Consider the following 22,590-nt stretch of genomic DNA (forward strand, 5'->3'; position numbering starts at 1 on the left):
TTTTGTAGAATGGATAAGGGTAGCAAGTTTGCGGTGGGGTTTATATGCTGTGTGTAGGTTGTACTTTTTTAGAATCTTGGCTATTTTTTCGGATGTTCCACGGATGTAGGGTATGGTGATGGCATTTTTAAATTCTTGTTGACGAGAAGGACTGGGAATGGGAGAGGAACTAATTACTTAAATTAAGGGGATATGAAATCCCACATAGTTTTAAAACCGAATAAGAAACTCAAAGATAGGAATCAGAGAGTTTCTTGCCGAATATAGTAAACTATAAAGTATCGGCGAACACTAGCGTTAGCCAATGCAAGTGATCCTAGTATGTAGTACAATACTGGGCAGCTCGTTGCAAAGGTAGAGGAAGAAGTTCAGATCGCTATTCTTAGGTATTTTCCATAATGTAAAAACACATTTCCTAGGAAATGTATGCTGTTATTACATTATGGAGGGAGGTCACTACCCAGACCGGTTTCAGCCTTTTTTGAGGCTTCATCAGTGAGTAGCTAGACCTAATACCAAAGTGTATAGCGAAAAGAACTTATGTACTTTGCGAACGAATTTTCCAAACAGGTGCAACCATTAAGTTACTTAAGTATAAAGAGCTAATAAGCTTCATTTCGGCAATGAAAAGACTGAAAAAAGGCTGAAACCGGTCTGGGTAGTGACCTCCCTCCATAATGTAATAACAGCATACATTTCCTAGGAAATGTGTTTTTACATTATGGAAAATACCTAAGAATAGCGATCTGAACTTCTTCCTCCACCTTTGCAATGAGCTGCCCAGTATTGTACTACGTACTAGGATCACTTGCATTGGCTAACGCTAGTGTTCGCCGATACTTTATAGTTTACTATATTCGGCAAGAAACTCTCTGATTCCTATCTTTGAGTTTCTTATTCGGTTTTAAAACTATGTGGGATTTCATATCCCCTTAATTTAAGTAATGTTATCATCGCCGAAATGAAGCTTATTAGCTCTTTATACTTGAGGAACTAATTATTTTTTTGATACTGTGATCGCTGTAGCCATTGGAGAGGAAAGTGTTGTGTATGTAGTTAAGCTCAGTAGTGAGGGCGGTTCCACTGGAACAAAGATTGTGGGCTCTCTTGGTAAGAGTTTTAATAATGCCATATTGTTGAGAGGGGTGGTGGTGGTGTGAGAGTTTGTGAATGTATCTGCCTGTGTGTGTGGGTTTTCTGTATACAGTGAAGGCAAGTGTATCATTAGGCAGGTGAGTGACTAAGGACAAGCTTCCACATCTTAATCATCAAGGTGTCTACCAGATTCCGTGCTCTTGTGGATTATCTTATTTTGGACAAACAGGAAGATCTGCCTCTATTTGGCTAGAAAAACACCAATCTTATATTGAATACTTTAAACCTGAAAAGTCTGGACTTGCGGAAAATGCCATCTTCACTAGACACAGAGTTCATTGGAGAAAGACAAGAGTTCTTCACAAAAGTCAGTTTCTCATAGAACGCCTTTATAAAGAAACATGTGAAACTCTACTTCATTCTCCTAACTTAAACAGATCTGATGACTTACGTCTATCCCCTTTATGGAAGATAGTACTTTACAAATCAGCTAATCTTTCCTAACTTTTTATTGTATTGATTTTTTTATTTATTTATTTTTTTTTTTTAATTTTTTTATTTTATTTATTTATATTTTATTTTCTTTTTTATTTTTAGGAAAGTTACTGACCTTTTAAGTTATCTTACACCAGCAACTTAGGTGGTGCTTTTTTGGAATTGTCAGTTATTGATTAATTTGAGTTTAATGTACTGAAAATGCCTGTGACACACAGGCAAAAATTAAACTATTAAATAATCTTTGCACGCAAGTTTTTTCCATTATTAATTTTGTATCGATATGTCTACTCACGGTATACCTTTTTTTTAAAACTTATAGCTAATTTAGTGTTCCGACTAATTTCTCTCTTATTCCATATGAATTTATTCAATTGACTACCTATCATACCAGCTTTGTTGATTCTGCTATCTATTCCATATTTAATTTACCATCTTCAGTAAAAATTGTGCCTAAGTAGCTGAAATGTTTTATTTGTTCCACAGGTTCCCCATTCACAACACAGTTGACATTTTCAACAATTTTACCTATTTTCATTGTCTTTGTCTTTTTAATGCTGACCTTCATACCATATCTATTACAACAGTTATTCAATTTAGTCAGGGAATCTTGCAAACTTGTAGCGGATTTATTTAGAAGTATAACATCGTCTGCATAAAGCAAAGAGCTGACATTAACATCTCCAATTCTGATATCATGTTTAATACCACTTGTCTTCATAATGTGATCCACATAGATAATGAATAACAGAGGGGATAATGTACATCCTTGTCTCACACCAGATTTAACATTAAACCATCTTCCTGGACTTCCTTCAATTCTAACTGCTGACTTACAACTCAAATAAAGACTAAGTAATGCTTGATATAATGCCCCATTGACACCATATAATTGTAGCGTATTGAATAGCTTCTCTCTTGGCACCTTGTCATATGCCTTTTCCAGATCGACAAAACTTAAATACAGATCTTTGTTATATTCCCATGCTTTCTCGACTATTTGACGTAAAGTGAAGATCTGATCCTGACAGCCTCTATTTGGCCTGAATCCAGCTTGTTCTTCACCAAGCTTTTCTTTCACAATTCTTCTCAACCGTTTCTCAGGTATACTTGCATAGATCTTGCCAGGAACACTCAGTAGGGAAATACCTCTGTAATTCTCACATTCAGTTTTATTTCCCTTTTTATATATGGGTACAATGAGAGCTCTACTCCAATCATCAGGAATTCATCCCTCTGTCCAGGCTTTCTGAACTATGCAGTGCAGCCACTGTAAGACTCTTATACCACCATACTTCAGCATTTCTGGTCGAATATCATCTACTCCTGCTGCCTTTCCACATTTCAAGCCTTTGATGGCTTTTTCAACTTCAAGTATGGATATGTATTCCTGACTGCATGCCTGGTCAGTGTTTTTTACCACTGTGCCGTCATCACTGCTTGTTTCATTTAGCAATCTTTCAAAGTAATTACTGCATACTTCAAAGATATGTTTTTCTCCCGTTGTCATGTCACCTTTATCATCTCTAACTCCTTTTACGGCACTCTTTCCTCCATTCCTAAGCTTCTTCATTAACCTCCAGAATATTTTGCCACCTTCTTGATATTTATTTTCTATATTCTTGCCAAAGTCCTCCCATGACTTCTGTTTAGCTAATTTTACACAGTGTTTGGCATTCTTGCATTTGTCTCTGTATTCTCTAAGAGCACAAGTTGACTTATTTGACAGGATCTTTTGATATGCTTTCTTCTTTTCCTTCACTGCCTCTTTAACTTCCTGTGTCCACCAGGGAGTTCTGATTTTTTTATCCTTGCACACAACTTCACCACATGCCTCTCTGGCAGAATCAATCAATGTTTTCTTCAGAGTTTGCCACTGAATCTCCAAGGTTTGGTTCCTGTTCTCACACTCTTTCATTTTTTCTTCAATAATCTTTGTGTATTTTAGTCTACAGTTTACATCTGAGAGCTGCTTAACTTTTATTCGCTTTAAAACTTTCTTACATGTTATTCTTTTCAATATGAAATTCAATTTTATCCTGCTCAAGACTAAATAGTGATCACTTCCAATTTCAAATCCTCTGTACACTCTGGTGTCCTGCACCAGGGAGAAAACATCACTATCAACAATAACATAGTCAATGAGACTTTTCTTATTCCTTGCCTCTTCTCTCCATGTGAATTTGTGCACATTTTTATGTTGGAACATGGTGTTAGTAATAACCAGTCAATGTCCTGAGCAGAAATCCAACAAGTATTTGCCATTATTATTATCAGATTTGCTCTTTTCTCCAAATTTTCCCAAAATATTTTTGTATGTCTGACAATCATTTCCTACTCTGCTATTTAGATCCCCAACAAGGACCAACTTTTCATTTTTCATTGTGTCAGTTGCTTTCTCTAAAGCCTCAAAAAATTCCTCCTCTTCTACCTTAGTGGAACCTTCTGTGGGATCATAGGCACAAATAAGTCTGATTGTCCAGTTCCCCATTCTCATATTTGCCCACATTACTCCACTTGAGACTGACTGCCATTCAAGAAGATTAGCCTCGTATTTTGTGTTGAATACTATGGCTACTCCTTCTTTTTCTTTACAATTTTGTATGATCGTCAAATGTTAGTATGTCAGCATTGTTTGTATCTGCAGAAACATCATTCAAAAAAAAAAAAAAAACCTTTTGTTGTTAATTATGAGAGAAGCAAAAGTTGCCACTGTATTTTTGGAAATGATTAAAATGAAACTTACTTCAGTGGATAAAATTGTGAAATGAAGAACTGTTAAATTCCTCTACTTTCATTTTGAAGTTATAGTTAAACTTTCCTGCACTTTGAAAAGAACATGATTTCAAGCACAGTACTGAAAACAGTCATGGTGGTGCAAAATGAAGTTGCTCTAAATTATTTCTGATTATGCACTGGGATGAAGGTTATTGAGATCACTAAGTGTTCAGCTGTTTGGAGGGAAGAAGAAAGGAACACAGCAAGAGAAAAACCATGGAGGTTCTGTATCTTCAATATATGAAAATGGAACAGAAATCAGAACAGTTAGAGACAGAAGAGTGAGAGAGGATATCATTTTATAAAGAGATAAGTGAAGCTTTAACAGTCATTAATCTATATATAATTTATTTCAGCTTTAAGACTCTTAGCCTTAAAGGTGATTTGAAGCATGGATATATTTTTAGTTAATGCTTCATTGAAGAATAGTGAAAAACTTTCATATAAAAAGTAAATTCATTCTAAACAGATGAAACTGTTGATATGGTTTAAGTAATTTATACAGTGGAACTTCCTATTACTCTCATATAGAAATTCATTCAAGTTATTGAAGTGTTACTAAATGAAGACAGAGAAGATGCAAGAAGAATCTGACTGACTTTTGTTGTCACACAGGATGCAATTTTTATGTTAGTTTACCTCCTGTATGATTCGAGAAAGAATTAAAATTCTATAGGAAGAAAGAAGAAGTTAAAGAGGCAGTGAAGGAAAAGAAGAAAGCATACCAAAAGTTCCTGGCAAATAAGTCAGCTTGTGCTCTGAGAGAATATAGAGACAAATGCAAGAATGCTAAACACTGTGTAAAACTAGCTAAACAAAAGTCATGGGAGGACTTTGGCAAGAATATAGAAAATAAATACCAAGAAGGTGGCAAAATATTCTGGAGGTTGTTGAAGAAGCTTAGGAATGGAGGAAAGAGTGCTATAAAAGGAATTAGAGATGATAAAGGTGACATAAAAATGGGAGAAAAAGATATCCTTGAAGTATGGAGTAATTACTTTGAAAAACTGCTAAATGAAACAAGCAGTGATGACAGCACAGTGGTAAAAAAACATTGACCAGGCATGCAGTCAGGAATACATATCCATACTTGAAGTAGAAAAAGCCATCAAAGGCTTGAAATGTGGAAAGGCAGCAGGATTAGATGATATTCGACCAGAAATGCTGAAGTATGGTGGTATAAGAGTCTTACAGTGGCTGCACTGCATAGTTGAGAAAGCCTGGACAGAGGGACGAATTCCCGATGACTGTAGTAGAGCTCTCATAGTACCCATATATAAAAAGGGAAATAAAACTGAATGTGAGAATTACAGAGGTATTTCCCTACTGAGTGTTCCTGGCAAGATCTATGCAAGTATACTTGAGAAACGGTTGAGAAGAATTGTGGAAGAAAAGCTTGGTGAAGAACAAGCTGGATTCAGGCCAAATAGAGGCTGTCCGGATCAGATCTTCACTTTACGACAAATAGTCGAGAAAGCATGGGAATATAACAAAGATCTGTATTTAAGTTTTGTCGATCTGGAAAAGGCATATGACAAGGTGCCAAGAGAGAAGCTATTCAATACGCTGCAGTTATATGGTGTCAATGGGGCATTATATCAAGCAATACTTAGTCTTTATTTGAGTTGTAAGTCAGCAGTTAGAATTGAAGGAAGTACAGGAAGATGGTTTAATGTTAAATCTGGTGTGAGACAAGGATGTGCATTATCCCTTCTGTTATTCATTATCTATATGGATCACATTATGAACGAAAGTGGTATTAAACATGATATCAAAATTGGAGATGTTAATGTCAGCTCTTTGCTTTATGCAGATGATGTTATACTTCTAAATAAATCCGCTACAATTCTGCAAGATTCTCTGACTAAATTGAATAGCTGTTGTAATAGATATGGTATGAAGGTCAGCAATAAAAAGACAAAGACAATGAAAATAGGCAGAATCATTGAAAATGTCAACTGTGTTGTGAATGGAGAACCTGTGGAACAAGTAAAACATTTCAGCTATTTAGGCACGATTTTTACTGAAGATGGTAAATTAAATATAGAAATAGACAACAGAATCAGCAAAGCTGGTATGGTGGGAAGTCAACTGAATAAATTCATATGGAATAAGAGAGAAATTAGTCGGAACACTAAATTAGCTGTATACAAGACAGTGGTGTTCAAACCAGTTTTAACTTATGGATCTGAGAGCTGGGTCAGAAGTAAAACACTTGACCAAAGACTAGAGACCACAGATATGAGAGTCCTGAGAAAGATTATAGGCGTGAACAGATGGAATCAATGGCAGTATCATATTAAAAACGAGGATATTAGGAAAGAACTTGGCATTGTCAGCAGAGCAAATCTCAGGTGGTATGGTCACTTAAACAGAATGGGCGAGGAAAGATTAGCAAAACAAGTGTTCTCTGCCAGGTTGGCAGCAAAAAGACCCAGAGGAAGACCAAGATATAGGTGGATTGATACGGTACAAAGTGCTTTAGACGATAGAAATATAAGATCTGATAATGTTGGAGTGTTGACAAGTAACAGGCTGATTTGGAGGAAAATTGTAGATAGGGAATTAATAATGAAGTAATTTTTTTCATGTAGTACTATCATATCCTGTACACCCCTTGAGGGTACATGGCAGGAATTTGATGATGATGATGATGATGATAGGAAGAAAGAAATTGAAATTCTAGAAGTTTTATTCATATAGGATAACTGTTGGCTTATGATAACTGATGGAAAGCCATGCAGATGAGGTGTTTTTTATGATGATTGATAAGGAACCAAGAACAAATCCTAAGCAGGCTAGAAGAATTTTATAAAGAACTCTATAGTGATCCTTCAATAGACAAATCAAATATAAATAACTCTTCTCCATCGCATATAGAATTCATCCTCCCATTCACTTCAGATGAAACAAAACAAGCATTAAAACAAACGAAAAATGGAAAATTTCCTGGTGAAGATCTAATTCACACAGAATTAAATAAATGGGGAGGAAATAATATCATTCACCATGTCACAAACTAAATCTATGCATAGAAGAGAGGAAGATCCCAAAAAACAGGAAAAATGCTACTCTGATAATGTTATTTAAAAAAGGGAACAAAGAAGAAGTAAAGTACTATAGACCAGAAAATAAGGGGATAAACATCCTTTGTTGTTTTATAGCCAGTAAGCGAAACTAAAGAACGATAACTACGATCTATAAGTTTCATGCCGAAAAACTATTGGCGAAGGCAATTCGAAGTAAAGGTGGAGCAAGCTCCCTCACTATTCTTGATATTTTCTCATAATGTAAAACACAGCTCCTAGGAGATGTAATACTGTCATTACATTATGAGGAGAGGTCACCACACAGACCGGTTTCAACCTTTTTTGAGGTCTCATCAGTGAGTAGGTAGACCTGGAAGATATCAAAGCTCAGTGAAAAGAACTACATACCTTCACTATACGAATGCCATAAAGGTGTAATTATATTTTAGTTAAGATATAGTGAAGGTATGTAAGTTCTTTTCACTGAGCTTTGATATCTTCCAGGTCTACCTACTCACTGATGAGACCTCAAAAAAGGTTGAAACCGGTTAAAAATTAATAACAGAAACTTAACACACCTAAGATATGTAGATGATATCATAATTTTTGCAAACACTCCAGAAGATCTTAACAGAATGGTAGAAGACCTATATCATGAAAGCAGAAAAGTTGGTCTAAAAATAAACAGAGAAAAAGCTAAAATCATGTTTAATCATTTTGTAACACCAAAAAACATAATAATAGAAAACAATTTCTTGGAAAGAGTCTCTTCATATACATACTTAGGTCATCTCATTGATCTAAACTGTGGACTCCAAAAGGAAATAAATAGGAGAGTTCAACTTGCCTGGAGTGCATTCAGAAAATTAAAAAGCATTTTTCAAAACAATAATGTACCACTCTGTTTAAAAAGGAAGACATTTAACCAACGTATACTTCCAGTCATCACATATGGTTGTGAAACTTGGTCGCTAACAAAAGCACTGACAAATAAACTAACAACAACTCAAAGAAAAATGGAGAGGTTGATGCTAGGCATCACATTAAACGATAAGAAGCGAAACACCTGGATAAGAAGCCAGACTCACCTCACTGACATCATTCTTCACCATAAGCGACTAAAATGGAAATGGCAGGACATCTATCCAGGAGAGAAGATGCATGATGGGCCACTATAGTAACAAACTGGATTCCAAAAGAAGGGAAATGAGGCCGAGGACGTCCTAGAAGAAGTGGAGTGATGAACTGTCAAAATTTGTTGGGAAAAATTGGTTAACCATTGCCAAGAACAGAGAAAGGTGGAAAGAACTGGAGGAGACCTTTGTCCAGCAGTGGACAGAAAATGATTGAAAAGAAGAAGAAGATATATATATATATATATATGAAATTAGGCTTGGAAACATCAACTGTATTCTCAACAGTAAACGTATAGAACAAGTACCTATTTCAGCACAATTTTTAGAAAAGAAGGCAAAATTAAATATGGAAATAGACAACAGAATTAGCAAAGCTGATGAGGAACTAGTTGAATAAATGCATATAATATGGAATAAGAGCGAAATTAGCTAATATACTAAACTACACACTAGCAATATACAAGATTGTGTTCAAATCAATTTTAACTTAGATATGAAAATTAGGTTAGGAATAACATAGCAGATAAAAGACTAGAGTCCGTAGATCAGGAAAAAACTTTAAATTTGTTATCATTCAAAAATGTATCAGGAGAGTTAGCCTAATGTAGTATAGTCTTTTAACAGAAGGTATCATGAAAGGTTAGGGAAAAAAACAGGTGTTTGATGGCAAGATGGCAAAAGAATGACATGAGGGAAAACCAAGATTGATGTATTAAGACAAACTAATGCACTTAAAAGTGCATCAGAAGACTAAAATAAAAGATCTGACAATACTGAAGTCCTTATGAATAAAAGACTAATAAGGAGAAAAGCTATTGATAGCAAGATAGTAATAATATATTTATGTGGTACCATTATAGTATCTTGAGGGGATATATTAGGCCTGATGATATGTTTGTATCCATACAAATTTAGTGGCCACACTAAAAGGAGATGGGCTAGATCAAAAACTGACAGACTGAAGGAACTCTTAAAATTTCTTTCCTCTCATATTATGTAACCAACACTTCCAACATTTTAGTTTTTCACTTTAGAATGAAAAAGTTATAAAGTAATGGAATAATAAATTTCTGCACTACTGGCAGTGAGAACATGAGGACTAATAAACATGACTTATTACTCTGAATTTTGTTTAATTTACTTCATTGCTTGATCGAAATTCAATTTGATTAAAGATTTTTAATCAAACTGAATTTAGATATTTGATTTTTGATTAAAAATTTTAATTAAAAATCAAAACCTATAGCACATTAGTTCTGTGGATAGGCTAATTTAATATTTTTAAAATGAAAAATTTTTGTTAAAGTAGTAGGATAAAAATTATAGCATCAGAAAAACTTTCAAGGATTGAATAAAAACAAACAATGCACAGCAAATCATATATAATAAATTTTTTACAACATACCAACAGTTTAATTTCCTAACACTCTTTAGATCTTGTGACCGTGTCCGAGCCAAGACTGTAGTTACTGTTAGAACAGACATTCTTTTGCTGAGTATAAATTTTAAGATGCTGCATTTAATATGTCTCTGCCTACAGAATAATATGAAATATTTTATTTAATTGGTATAAAACAGTTTTCATTTGTTACTTAATTTCTTTTGACAAAATGTATGAAAACAACTCTTTTTCTTATTGTAGAATATACCGAAACAAAATTGGGCATCAGCATATAATATTATAATAACTGACAAAACCTTGATTATTGCTATTATTATTGGAATTGCCATGAACTCTTAAACTCGCCACAGGAGATTAGCAGTACATTATTCACAATAGCATATTATACTTTCACTGTAAACTCATTCACTAAAAATACAATCACAACTACCTCCAGAGACTAATTTCATTCATTCACCACTCTTCAACCAAAAATATCTAGTTCTTGCATCCTTGCTGACTATGCTGTTATTCAACTTTCAGTGGTGGTCACTTTGTTTTCTTCCCTTCCATCCTGTACTGAAAAGTTTCATCTTCATCTATCCTATAAAACTCCCTTAGAAACTTTTATGTTCCTATCATATCTCCCCCTCTTTGTTCTGCCTATCAACCCTTTCTGTAACTCACAAACCTTGCATCTATTGTTATAGGGAGTATCCAGAGACATCACTATCTTTGTTACCTACCTTTAAATCCTCTTCACCACTTCCTCATCCCTAAGATATCTAGGTAACCAAATCTAAGCAGAGCTGTCCAGATGTGTAGTGGTATGAGAGCTCCATAAAGAGGGACAATAATTTCCTTATCCCTACTTATCAGTGTGTTTTTACACTTGCAAATTCCTAGCCTCATCAGTCTTGCAACACAGTCCTATCAATGTAACACACAGCTTATAATTTTTCAAGCAATGATTCACATCAGCTTAAAGTGCGTGCCCTCACACTTTGCCATAATGAGGCAAACTATATGGGGGTGTAGTTATTTTCTGAAGGAAATAGCTAAATTCAATTTAACTCTAATTTTGAAACATTTTAAAGGAAGATTTCCCATTAACAAAGGTAGGTCTGTGCGGTTAGCCTATGAGCTTCACAACCATATGCCTTGAGAAGGAGAGTCCTAGGTTCGATTCCCATCGACAACGTGAGGAGCTTAAAGATCTTCCTCAGCCATAGCCAAGTAAGCCGGTCTTGGGTGTGGACAGCAGGGTTTCCCCCCCCCCCCAGTTTATCTGGGGTTTTTCATCCCACAAGCAGGCAAACCAGCCTTGTGAACACACACGGATACAGTCAGGAATACTTAAGACAATCCCTCCAGCCATAGGTCTGAATTGTCAGCTATGTCAGTCCCAAGCCCGGATAAAAATAGGGGGATTGAGGTGGTGCTGTACCTCCCCGTAAAAGGGGTTCACGGCCCTTGAATCACCATACAAAATGAATGAACGAACAAAGGTAGGAATAGGTTGAGTATCATTTCTCTCTATCATATCTCTTCAAGAACAGACGGAGTACCATACTCTCCAATCATTCCTGAAATCTGGCCACAACCCACTTTTCAAATAACCCACCTCTGAGATAGTAACTAATCTATAATTTACTGCCTGTTTTAAAGCCTCCTATCAGTGCTGAGACTTATTTGGTAGTATTGCCAATTATCTCCTGCTTTCTTGTAATACACAGGCAGACATCAAATCTAATTCTATGGTCATATTCACATCATGATTTTGAAATATTATGAGCACAGGCCATAACGGTTAGTGAAGTGCAAATAAGGATTCTTCTAACCTCCAAACTCCATGTGGTATGGTCTGCTTTAACTAATGAGGATATGATGACAAACGTCTCAGCAAAATAACTGATTTGTCATTCAGAGGAAATGATGAATGTATATACCCAGTCTAAGGGTAACAAATCTTGTCATCAGATTTGCTCTGTAATGGATGGTAATCTAAATCAGAGGACTTTTCTATTTACAAGTCTCAGATGAGTAGAAACCAGATAGACAAATTGGAAACAAACCATGGACTGAAAAAAGATAGATTCCCCCCCCCCAACACACCCACCAAAAAAAAAAAAAAAAAAATTAACATGCTATATTAGAAGAGTGGTGCATAAAGATGAAGAATTAGCAGCATGATATAGAAATAGCTACCATAACAAACAAAAAGGGAGTAAAGAGCTAAATAATTATGATCAAATATACAGTGGAGAAAGAAATCAGAAAGAGCAAAAACAGGACCCATATGACTGATACTAAAGATTGGACAAATAAAATAATTAGCTATAAATACTGAAATGAAAGAATAATATAAGCAATAATAGAGGAAACAGGACAATATTCAGTGTTTATAACCCTGAAGACAATAAAAAATAATCAGACAACTTTTACCAACAACTTCAGTAAGTAACTATTATTATTACACCCTCCATGGAGTCGACAGACTCATCGCAGGAGGTTCATTCAACTGACAACATATTTATCATATAGAATCTTAAAATCCTTAACACTCTTTGCATTAACAACACATTCTGGTAATGCATTCCATTTGCTGACAATTCTCCATGTAAAAAATCTACTCCTTGGTATAATTTTTATAATCCCTTCTGGATTAATGTGATAAAATCCACTCACTAACTTAAAACATTTCTATCACATCACAGCTTTTACTCTTATCCACCAAACTCTGCAATCCACATTTCTTCAACCTCTCTCCATAGCCAGCATTCCAAACTCCTGATATTATCTTAATGTCACTCATCTCTAGACCCTCTCCAATGTCTCCACATCACACTGAAAACCAGGTGACCAGATCTGAGCACAATAGTCCAAGTGTAGTCTGACCAGTGCTTTATACAGTGGCACAACCACTTCCTTATCTTTACATGTTAGAGTACTTCTTATCATAGCAGCACAATGATGAACAACCTTTGCAACTCTAGCAATATGCCTGCTAATCTTCAGTCTACTGAAAACCATCACTCCCAAATTCTAATCTCATCCACTTCCTGCAGTACGGCACCATCGATATATTACGCAGCCTTATATTTCTGCACTCCAAAATGCAACACATTGCACTTATTGATATTAAAACTACTACCCCACTCTTTGTCCAAGTAAAAAGTCTATTCAAATCTTCCTGAAGGGATTCAGCATCAGCAGTGATATTTATAATTCTTCCCAACTTTGCATCATCAGCAAATAACTGAAGATTCCCAGTGAGTACACATGATATGTTGTTTACAAATAAGTTAAACAGCAGGGGTCACAAGAACAGAACTCTGGCGCACGCCACTGATTACCCTGCTTTTTTTTTTTTTTGAGACACTGCTCCATCATACACAACCCTGCTAGTATCGTTCAGAGAGCCAATCTCTCATCCATCGAACCAATATACTATCTATTCCCATCCTCTGCAACTTGTACACCAACTTATCATGCGGTAATCTATCAAACGCTTTTGCAAAGTCTAAGAATATCACTGTATATGATTCTCCCCTATCTAACACACTCATCATCTTATCATAAAATGCAAGTAAATTACTAAAACAGGACCTACCCTTTACAAATCCATGCCGACCATCATAAAGAATGCTATGTCCATCAACCCAATTTTGTATTCTATTCATTAGCAATTTCTCCAACACCCTGACCACAATTGCAGTTATACAGACTGGCCTATAGTTGGAGACTTCTGTCTTAGAACCATGCATGTGGAGTGGTACTATTTTGCCTTCTGTCCGCTCCTTTGGAACTCTACCCACTGCAAGACTTTCATTAAATAACCAGGTCAAGGGCATAACCAACTGTGGTGCATATTCCTTAAGAATACTTGGTGATATGTCATCCATTCCCACAGTCTTATTCACATCTAACCCATCAACATCTGATACACCTCTGTTTCTTTCACTTCCAATTCTCCTAATACTTGCTTCTCTTCTATATATTGTACCCGATCATTTATACTAGTATGATATATGCTGGTAAAGTGCTCGTTCAATAATTCCATTATATCCTTTGCAGCTGCTAGTCTACTACCATGACTATCCACCAATGTTAGTTTGCCATAATTATTCTTCCTCTTGCTTGCCATGTAGCAGAAAAATTCTCTTGAGTTAACTGACCAGCCAATCTCCTCTCATACTGCACCTTTTCTTTCTTCACCATGCTTGTCACCTTTCTAGCCTGTACTTTATACTCTTCATGGATCTGATCACCACCTACTGTCTTTTACCTCCTCCATAACATATTCTTTTCCAGCACAGCTTGCTTGATTTTGATGTTCATCCATTTCACTCCCACTCTATTTACTTGCTTAGCCCTCAGTATGCAGTCATACATTGCTTTTCTCAGATAGTGACTTTGTGAGTTTCCATGCATTGTCAACATCTTTTCCACTCAGCTCATCTACCCAATGTATTGATGCTGACTACAGAGCTTCCTATAATCACCTGCTTTATACTTCCACATGTATCCATTTTTGGCAGTGACCATTTTTTGTTTCATCACTTCCCAAACAAGTACCTCATGATCACTCACCAACCAGCAGCAGTGTCAACACTTCATTAACAACTACATCTTGTGAAGTTATCACCAAATCCAAAACATTAAAGCCTCTAGTTGCTTCGATCACATGCTGCTTAAGATACTTATCTCTCAGAAATTCCACAAACTCTCTCTCCTTGTTCCCACACACTATCTTCTCCTTCCAGTCTATATTCCTGTAATTCAGTATTCACTGCATTCCCTGGCATATAACAGCATCCTATCAGATATACTAACATGTTGTTAGTTTTTTTCCACTTAGTTAGAATATAATAAATTCAGTTTAATCCTTTATCCAAGTGTAAGCATACAAAGTTTGTGCTAGTAGTATCTTCGGGACTGAGGCAACTCATGATAAAGGTGGACCAAGCTCTTATCACTTGTCTTAGTATCTCCCATAATGCAAAGCACATCTCCTTGCATAATGCTATGCATTAAGGGAGGGGCCACTACCCAGACCGATTTCGACCTTTATTGAATGTTCAAGTACATATATACAGGTCAAACTCCAAAAACTCAGCATTGTTCCCCTCAGTAACAGGCTCACCCTGCCGCCGAGAACTCTCAGCATTGGCTCTATCCCACCACTGAGCAGAGCCACTCATTTGCTCATATGTCATCTGAGGGGTAACAGCTGTGCCTCAGTTAACTTCATGGGCTATAGCATTGCCATTCATCACCCAAGCTTCAAACTGGTTTCGACCTTTATTGAGGTCTCGTCAGTGGGAGCCAGACCCAGAGGTGGTGATACTAAGGTGGAAGTAATGGAGAAGTCATATTTACCTAAACAAGTTTCCAAAAGGTGTCTCACCTTATTATTAAATTACTCTGGATTTAGAGAAAGATGTTGTTAGCACAAACTTTGTTTTCTTACATTCGGATAAAGGATTAAACTAAATTTATTATAGTCTAACGAAGTAGGAAAAAACTAACATCTTTCTCTAAATCCAGAGTAATTTAATAATAAGGTGAGACACAGTGTGACAACTCGTATAGGTAAATATGGCTTCTCCATTACTTCCACCTTAGTATCACCACCTCTGGGTCTGGCGCCCACTGACAAAACCTCAATAAAGGTCAAAACCGGTCTGGGTAGTGGCCCTTCCCTTAATGCATAGCATTATACATGTCTGCAAGGAGATGTGCTTTGCATTATGGGATTTACTAAGACAAGTGATGAGAGCTTGGTTCAACCTTTATCACGAGTTGCTTCAGTCCTGAAGATACTTGAGGCACAAACTTTGCTTACACTTGGATAAAGGATTAAACTAAATTTATTATATACTAACCTATTTATTATTATAAATAAATAGGTTAGTATATAACTAACCTATTTATTAATAGGTTAATAAATAATTAACCTATTAATTAACTAATTAAATTTATTATATACTAACCTATTTATTTCAACTTCGCACCACACAGATTCAAAATCTGTGCTTGCAGCATCAACTTTCACACTTTTCAGACATCCTCTGCAATCATTAACAGCACCCCCCTCCTCTTTTCACATCTCTATCCTTCCGGAAAATCATATATCCTTCTAATTCCATTCCCGACATCACATCCTCCTCAGAAAACCAAGTTTCACTTATTCCAATTACTTTTGGGCCTACCGTCTCAATCAATGTCACAAACTCAGCTCTCTTGTTTTGAATACTCCTTACATTTGTGTATAAACATAACAATCACTATGTGTTTGAGGCCATTCTACCAGCACCAACATTCTCTATTCTAGCTGCTATACTACACCTCTCTCTTCGGTTTGACCACTCCCGTTTCCCTGATCCTGACCGTGATTTGCATTCTTCCCTATCTCATCACCTTTATGCATTCCATTACCTTGTGCTGCTACAACCACATCTTCAACATCATCTTCATCTTCTTCCTGCTGTACAATCTGTTAATTTGTGCTATCCTGTTTCACAGGTAGACTCTGATCATTTGCTACATTAACTTATTGACTCTGTGCCTTCTCAGAAAACGATAGCCTTTCTAAATGCCCAACACCAAACCCATTCAAATATAATCCATCTGCTTTATACCATTTGAACTTCCCTTCAAATTCACTTCACAGATTTACAAATTGAACCTCCTTTTGCCTCACACAACTCAGCCATCTTACTATTCATTATCTCTGCTCTCCTTCTCAATTCACTGTTATCATATCTGGGCAACAGGCATGACTTTCCCAACAACACTATTCTTCTTTACCTGCTGCAACAACTTCCTCAAGTTTCTCAACATTCTTCTTCTTCTCCCCAATTAAGTCATTTGTGCCCACGACTACCACTAACTTTGATGCCCGGTATTTTCTTTTCTGCAATGCATCAGTTATTTGCTTTACTGTTCCACCAGGAAAGCATGTTTTGTGCACTTTATTAGTAATCACACCTCTAATGATCGAGTCCCCATACACTGATATATGACTATCCTTTGATTCTTTCTTTATAAGATTAACTTCCTCCTTCTCCTTATCATCAGCCAATCTATCCTTTAGCTGTTTAATGTCCTCTTCCCGATGTTTCATTAATAACAAAAACCCAAACAATTATGTCCCTCTATCTCATAGGCACAGTATTTCAGTACCGTGTCTATTTTACAGGTGCTTCCATTGTCAGTTCTACATTTTTTATTATTGGCAACCATCATTCCTCCACTTTCTGTTGTACCTGTTAAAATGAGAGCTGCAGCTGCCCAGCACCTTTTTACTGTGCAACTGTAAACACCAAACCTGCTTCTATTCATTTTCTTTTAACCTCTGTGCTTTAGAACAGCTTTTCTCAGGAGGTATTCGAAAACAACTACAACCTGCAACTCTTCAAAAAAAATAAAAAATAACTAAAAATAATTAAACTTTTATCTCAGTCCCACATCTATGGGCACTGATGTGCCTACAGGTGTGGAGTGCCGATGAGGTGAAAACAGCTGTGACCTTCTTTAATGAGCAATGTCCAGATGGCATGATATTTCATTATCATTTATGTTCATTTAGCATAAGCTAATGTTGTGTTAGCATAACCTTCTAAGGAAGAGGTGAAGGAATTTTGTGAGTGATTAGAGAAGGCAATTTAGATAATAAAAAAGAAAAGACTGATCCATGTTGGAGATCTAAACAGCAGAATACAAGACAAATATCTGTTGAGAAAATGTGGAGAAAAGAGCAAAGCTAATAATAATGGTAAGGGACCTGCTGTAGTTCAGCTCAGAACATTGACAAGTCATCACTGACACCAGGTTCCAACATAAAGATGTGCACAACTCCACCTGGAGAAAAGACACAAGAAACAAGACGTCTCAGTGTGGACAGACATGTGTTTGTCGTACATGTTTATTTTTTAACGGTATATATTAGAACACAGAAAAATAAGTGAATAATTAATTTATTAACTTATTGCTGATATTTCACTGGTGTTATAACCAGCATCTTCAGAGGACAAAAACACAGTTTGTCACTATACGCGAGACTATAACAGCATGGTATAATCAACAGACTAGTTAAACAAAATTGTAGCAGCAACACAAAGACTAGAGTCCTAATTTTGGCACCCTCTATCTGAAAAAAAAAATGCAGCTATCACATAAGACTAGAGTCCTAAACAGAGAAAAAAAGAAAAAAAAAATGGTACTAGTTTTTTCTTAAGATGACTGTCTCCCAGATTTTAGGCAAATTTATACAGCCATATTTGTTGAGATTTGGGGTGTGTTTCAGGGCTTCTGTTGCCTCTAAGAACAATCTCTCCAACTTGTAAGAGCTTCTGTGCAGCACTTTTGTGTTCTTCCAGTTGATCCTGTGTGCACGGGTATCCAGAATATGGTCTGCTAGGCCCGACTTGCCATAATGATAATGCCGGATGTATCTTTAGTGTTCGTTGATGCGGATGTTCACAGTTCTTCCTGTTTGACCATAGTAGGCTTGCTTACATGAGCAGGGTACTTCGTAGACTCCTGGATGTGATAAAGGGGGAATGCTGTCCTTGGGTGAGCGGATAAGGGTTGCTAATTTGCTCCATGGTCTGAATGTGGTGTGTAGTTCATGTTTATTAAGAATTCTTGAAATCTTTTCGGATGTGCCTTTAATGTATGGGATGGTGACTGTTTTGTTGTAGTTCTCTGTGGTGGATAGTGGGAGGGGTTTCTTATGAGCATTTAGTATTTTGTTTATCTTATGGGGATCATTGGCCAAGAAGGTGTGGCGTAGGTGAGCCAGTTCAGTAGTAAGAGTGTTGTCATCAGAACAGATTGCTCTCGCTCTGTGGATTAGCGTTTTTAAAATGCCATATTGTTAAGAAGGGTGATGGTGTGATTGTTTGTGTAAATATCTCTCTGTATGTGTGGATTTTCTAAAACTGAAAAAGATAGGGAACCATCTGGAAGACATGCGACAAGTGTATCCAGGAAGGGTAGACAGTTATTAGCTTCCAGTTCCATTGTAAAGTGGATTTTACCTCTCCAAAAACTCCGAGTGATCTACATGATGACTATAAATCTCACTGAGTGACCGTAAAGGATTACTACTAAACTCATTACTCCTGACCTGAATCACTCCAGGACAAGAAACTCTGCAATAGTTCCATCCAGTGATAGGCAGAAACCTGCCACCAAATACAGCCTCTCTACTCCCCAGGAAGTAAGCCCAAATACAAGCATCATTAAATGTCATCAGTGGGAACCAGACCCAGAAGTTATGCTAAAGATTGAAGTAATGCAGAAGTCATATTTCCAGATACAAATAGTCAAAAAATGTCACACTTTATTACTAAAATACTCTGGATTAGAGATGGATGGTGAAAAAAATTTTTACTTGGTTGTACCATAAATTAAAGATACCAAGAAATTGTATTCTTAATTTCATCCTTTATCCAGGTGTAAGCAAACAAAGTTTGCAAGTGAGGTATCTTCACGATTGGGCTACTTGTATATAGAGGCTAATGACTTCACATCAATTTTTATGTTGAACCAATACACTAGAGGTTGGTTGATCAACCTATAGTACCATATATGGGTAGTGGGTTGGGAAAGGTGGAACTTGTTTACATTTGATTTAAAAGACTGTATATTGTATTCCTTGAGAAACACAACAGAGGGAAGACTGTTTCACAATACAGCTGTTGCAGGGATGAAGGAACAGAAACTTGTTCTGTTTGTTTCAAGATTCACTATGAAGGGATGTTGAGCAGCAGATGCACATGTTCCAATGAGCTTAGTACTAAGTGGAGAAATTATTGATGCTATTTCAGATGACAATTTCTCATGGAAATATCTGTAGAATATACATATTGTGGAAACCAAATGTCTGTGTGAAAGTGGGGGAGTTAGTTGGTAAGAGATGGGTCATTAATAAGTCTAATTGCTCTCCTCTGTATTGAGTCAAGCATTTTGAGGGAGCTTTTAGGGGGGCCCCCACTCCAAATCCGAGAACAGCATTCAGTAGCTGGGTGGATTTGTGGTTTGTATAAGGTTAACAGTTGTTCAGGGGTGAAGTAACGTCTTGAGCGAAAGAGAAATCCTAGTTTTTTTTGAAGCTGAGGATGCATTGGTTGTGATGTGTTTATGCCAGGAGAGGCCTGATGTTAGGGTAATTCCAAGAAGAGAAATCTCAAATTGTCTGGAAATTTGGGTATTGTTGAAAATAATACTGGGAAAAAATTGTTCCTTTTTATGAGAAATGAGACAGAACTAAGTTTTATTAGCATTGAAATTGACAAGGTTATCTGAACCCCCATTGGAGGATGACTTGGAGATCAGAATTGAGGGCAGTGGTTGTTAATGTTCTATTGGTTGAGATGAGTTATGTAGAGTAAGGTTTATGAAATGAAAGGGAGGAGTGCATTGTGCTGTCATTTGCAAAACTGTGGATTGGAGGTCATTGATATATATTGCAGGAAGAGGGTTGGTGAGAGGACAGAACCTTGTGGAACCCCAGCATTAGTTGAATGGTGAGAGATAAGGAACCATTCACCATCACACACACAGTGTGCATCCAGATAGAAAGCCTGCAATCCAACTACAGAAGTCCTGAGACAGACCAAATGATGGTAGTTTGCTTAGTAAGCCTTTGTGCCAGACCCAGTCAAAAGCTTTGGAGATATCAAGTACAACCACTTGAGATTTGCCAAATTTCTCAATGGCATTTGTCCAGAGATGAGTGATATATATGAGAGTAGATCTCCTGTTGATCAGCAGCAATGGAATCCATACTGGGAGTCATTTATTAGGTGGGTGTCTTCAAGGTAGTGTAGGAGTTGGGAATTGATGATTTTTTCCATTACTTTAGACAGGACTGAGGTGAGTGAGATAGGGAGGCAGTGACTTGTCTCCCTTCTTGGGAAAGGTTAAATATAGGCCAATTTCCAGGTTATGGGATAGATACCAGTTTAGTAAGAGAGTATATACAGGTGACATAGGATAGAAGTCATTTCTGGTGCACAAACTTTCAGGACAGTCGGAGGAATGCCATCAGGGCCAGGAGACTTTTTTTGTGTGTGTGTGTCTAATTTGGATAGTATTTTTCTGATCTCTTTCTGGCAAAAGGATATAGTGGACATTGTATGTTGGGCATCTGAAATGTTTGAGGGCATTTACCATTATCTGTTATGCATGCAGAAGCAAAGTGTGAAGCCAGAAGATTGGCTTTTTCTGTGGGTGATAATGCAATAGAGCCATCTGGGTATGATAGAGGTGGGAATAGTGTTGGGAAGAAGTTACAGCCAACTGCTTTTGCAAGAGACCAAAAGGTTCAGCTGCTGTTTGGATCAGGCTGCTAGTTTTGGAAGCATTGATTGTTTTTTTGAATCTGTTTCAGGCTTCAGTATAAGCTCTGATGGAGGATGGAGTTCTGGATTTGAGCCAGTTATGGTATGTTTGGTGTTTCATTTGTACAGCATTGGCACATCTTTTGGAGAACCAGGGTTTAGTTAAGGAATGCAGTTCAAAGTGGTGTGGAGAATGTATGTTTCCATGCCGGTGAGGATTAATTTGGCAGTAAGTTCGGTGCATATGTTTGGGTTGTGGAAGGCCAGAAGCAATAGTTCATCCATGGGAGAGTGAGACATAGAAGTTGCTGAGGCTGTCCCACTTGGCACTATTATAATGCCAAACTACTCATGTGGAAGTGGCTGTGCAAGCATTGTTGCATGGAGGAGGAGATGAGCACTAGATTTTACTAAATTGCCTAAGTATCCCATAATGCAACACACATATCCTTATGGACAAGTGTAATGCTATGCATTATGAGAAGGGCCACTACCCTGCCTGGTTTTGACCTTTATTGAGGTCTCATCAGTGGGAGCCAGACCCAGAAGGTTGAAGGTACCAAGGTTAAAGTTGGAGTTGGGATTTGTTCCAGTAGCTGACTTTTCTCTGTTTGCCCTGGTTCCCGTACATAAACAATAGTGGCCTTGTTTAGCTGAGTGACCCCCACCTGACACGAAATTCTATCATGTTGTAGTGTCATGTTATTTTGGTTTAAGCTGGCGAGAATACAGTTTGGTTCGCTAAATCCCAAATTGCCAGCCCCTCTCATCATTTGTTTAGCATCTAGATAGATATTTACTAATGGGCTGCACTACATAAAGGTGAGAAGCCCTAGTCAGTTTTCTGCATTCCTTAAAAGGCTGCATGTAAGTTTCCTCCCAGTTATCCAGCGTTGATCCTTAAGTACCCTGCCCTCCTGATATTTATCTTTTATATTCTTATCAAAGTCTTCCTGTGACTTTTGTTTGGCTAGTTTTGTGCACAGCTTTGCTTTCTTACATTCTCTTAGAGCACAGATATGCTGGCTTACTTGATATGAACTTTTGTTATACTTTCTTCTTTTTTGTTATCTGCATCTTTTACTTCCTTGAAATATGGAGTTTGGATTTTTTCTATTCTTGCAGAACAACTTCATAATGTGCCTCTCTGGCTGAGGCAGTCAATGCTGTCCTTAGTCTGCCACTGAGTCTTCACATTGTTTCATTTTTTCTCCAATATATTTGTGTCTACAGTTCATTTCTAAATGTTGCTCCACTTAGATTCTTTTTTAAATTTTTTTTACACACTTTTCTTTTCAATATGATATTCAATTTTATCCTGC

General features: G+C 36.9%; 1 protein-coding gene across 4 annotated transcripts in view; it reads right to left on the reverse strand.

Moving 5' to 3' along the window:
* LOC150094135 (uncharacterized) overlaps positions 1–22,590 on the reverse strand; it is a 109,909-nt gene that overhangs the window by 61,932 nt on the left and 25,387 nt on the right. For all 4 annotated transcript variants that reach the window (XM_090411895.1, XM_090411893.1, XM_090411892.1 and 1 more), the window contains exon 2: positions 9,939–10,067. In XM_090411895.1, coding sequence (XP_090268021.1) covers positions 9,939–10,018 — 80 coding nt within the window. In that variant the 5' untranslated portion in view covers positions 10,019–10,067. The remainder of the gene's footprint in view (positions 1–9,938; positions 10,068–22,590) is intronic.

Source organism: Typopeltis vanoorti, chromosome 22 (assembly GCF_054136105.1).
Source record: "Typopeltis vanoorti isolate ZY-2024b chromosome 22, IOZ_Tvanoo_1.0, whole genome shotgun sequence".
Classification (NCBI taxonomy): domain Eukaryota; kingdom Metazoa; phylum Arthropoda; class Arachnida; order Uropygi; family Thelyphonidae; genus Typopeltis; species Typopeltis vanoorti.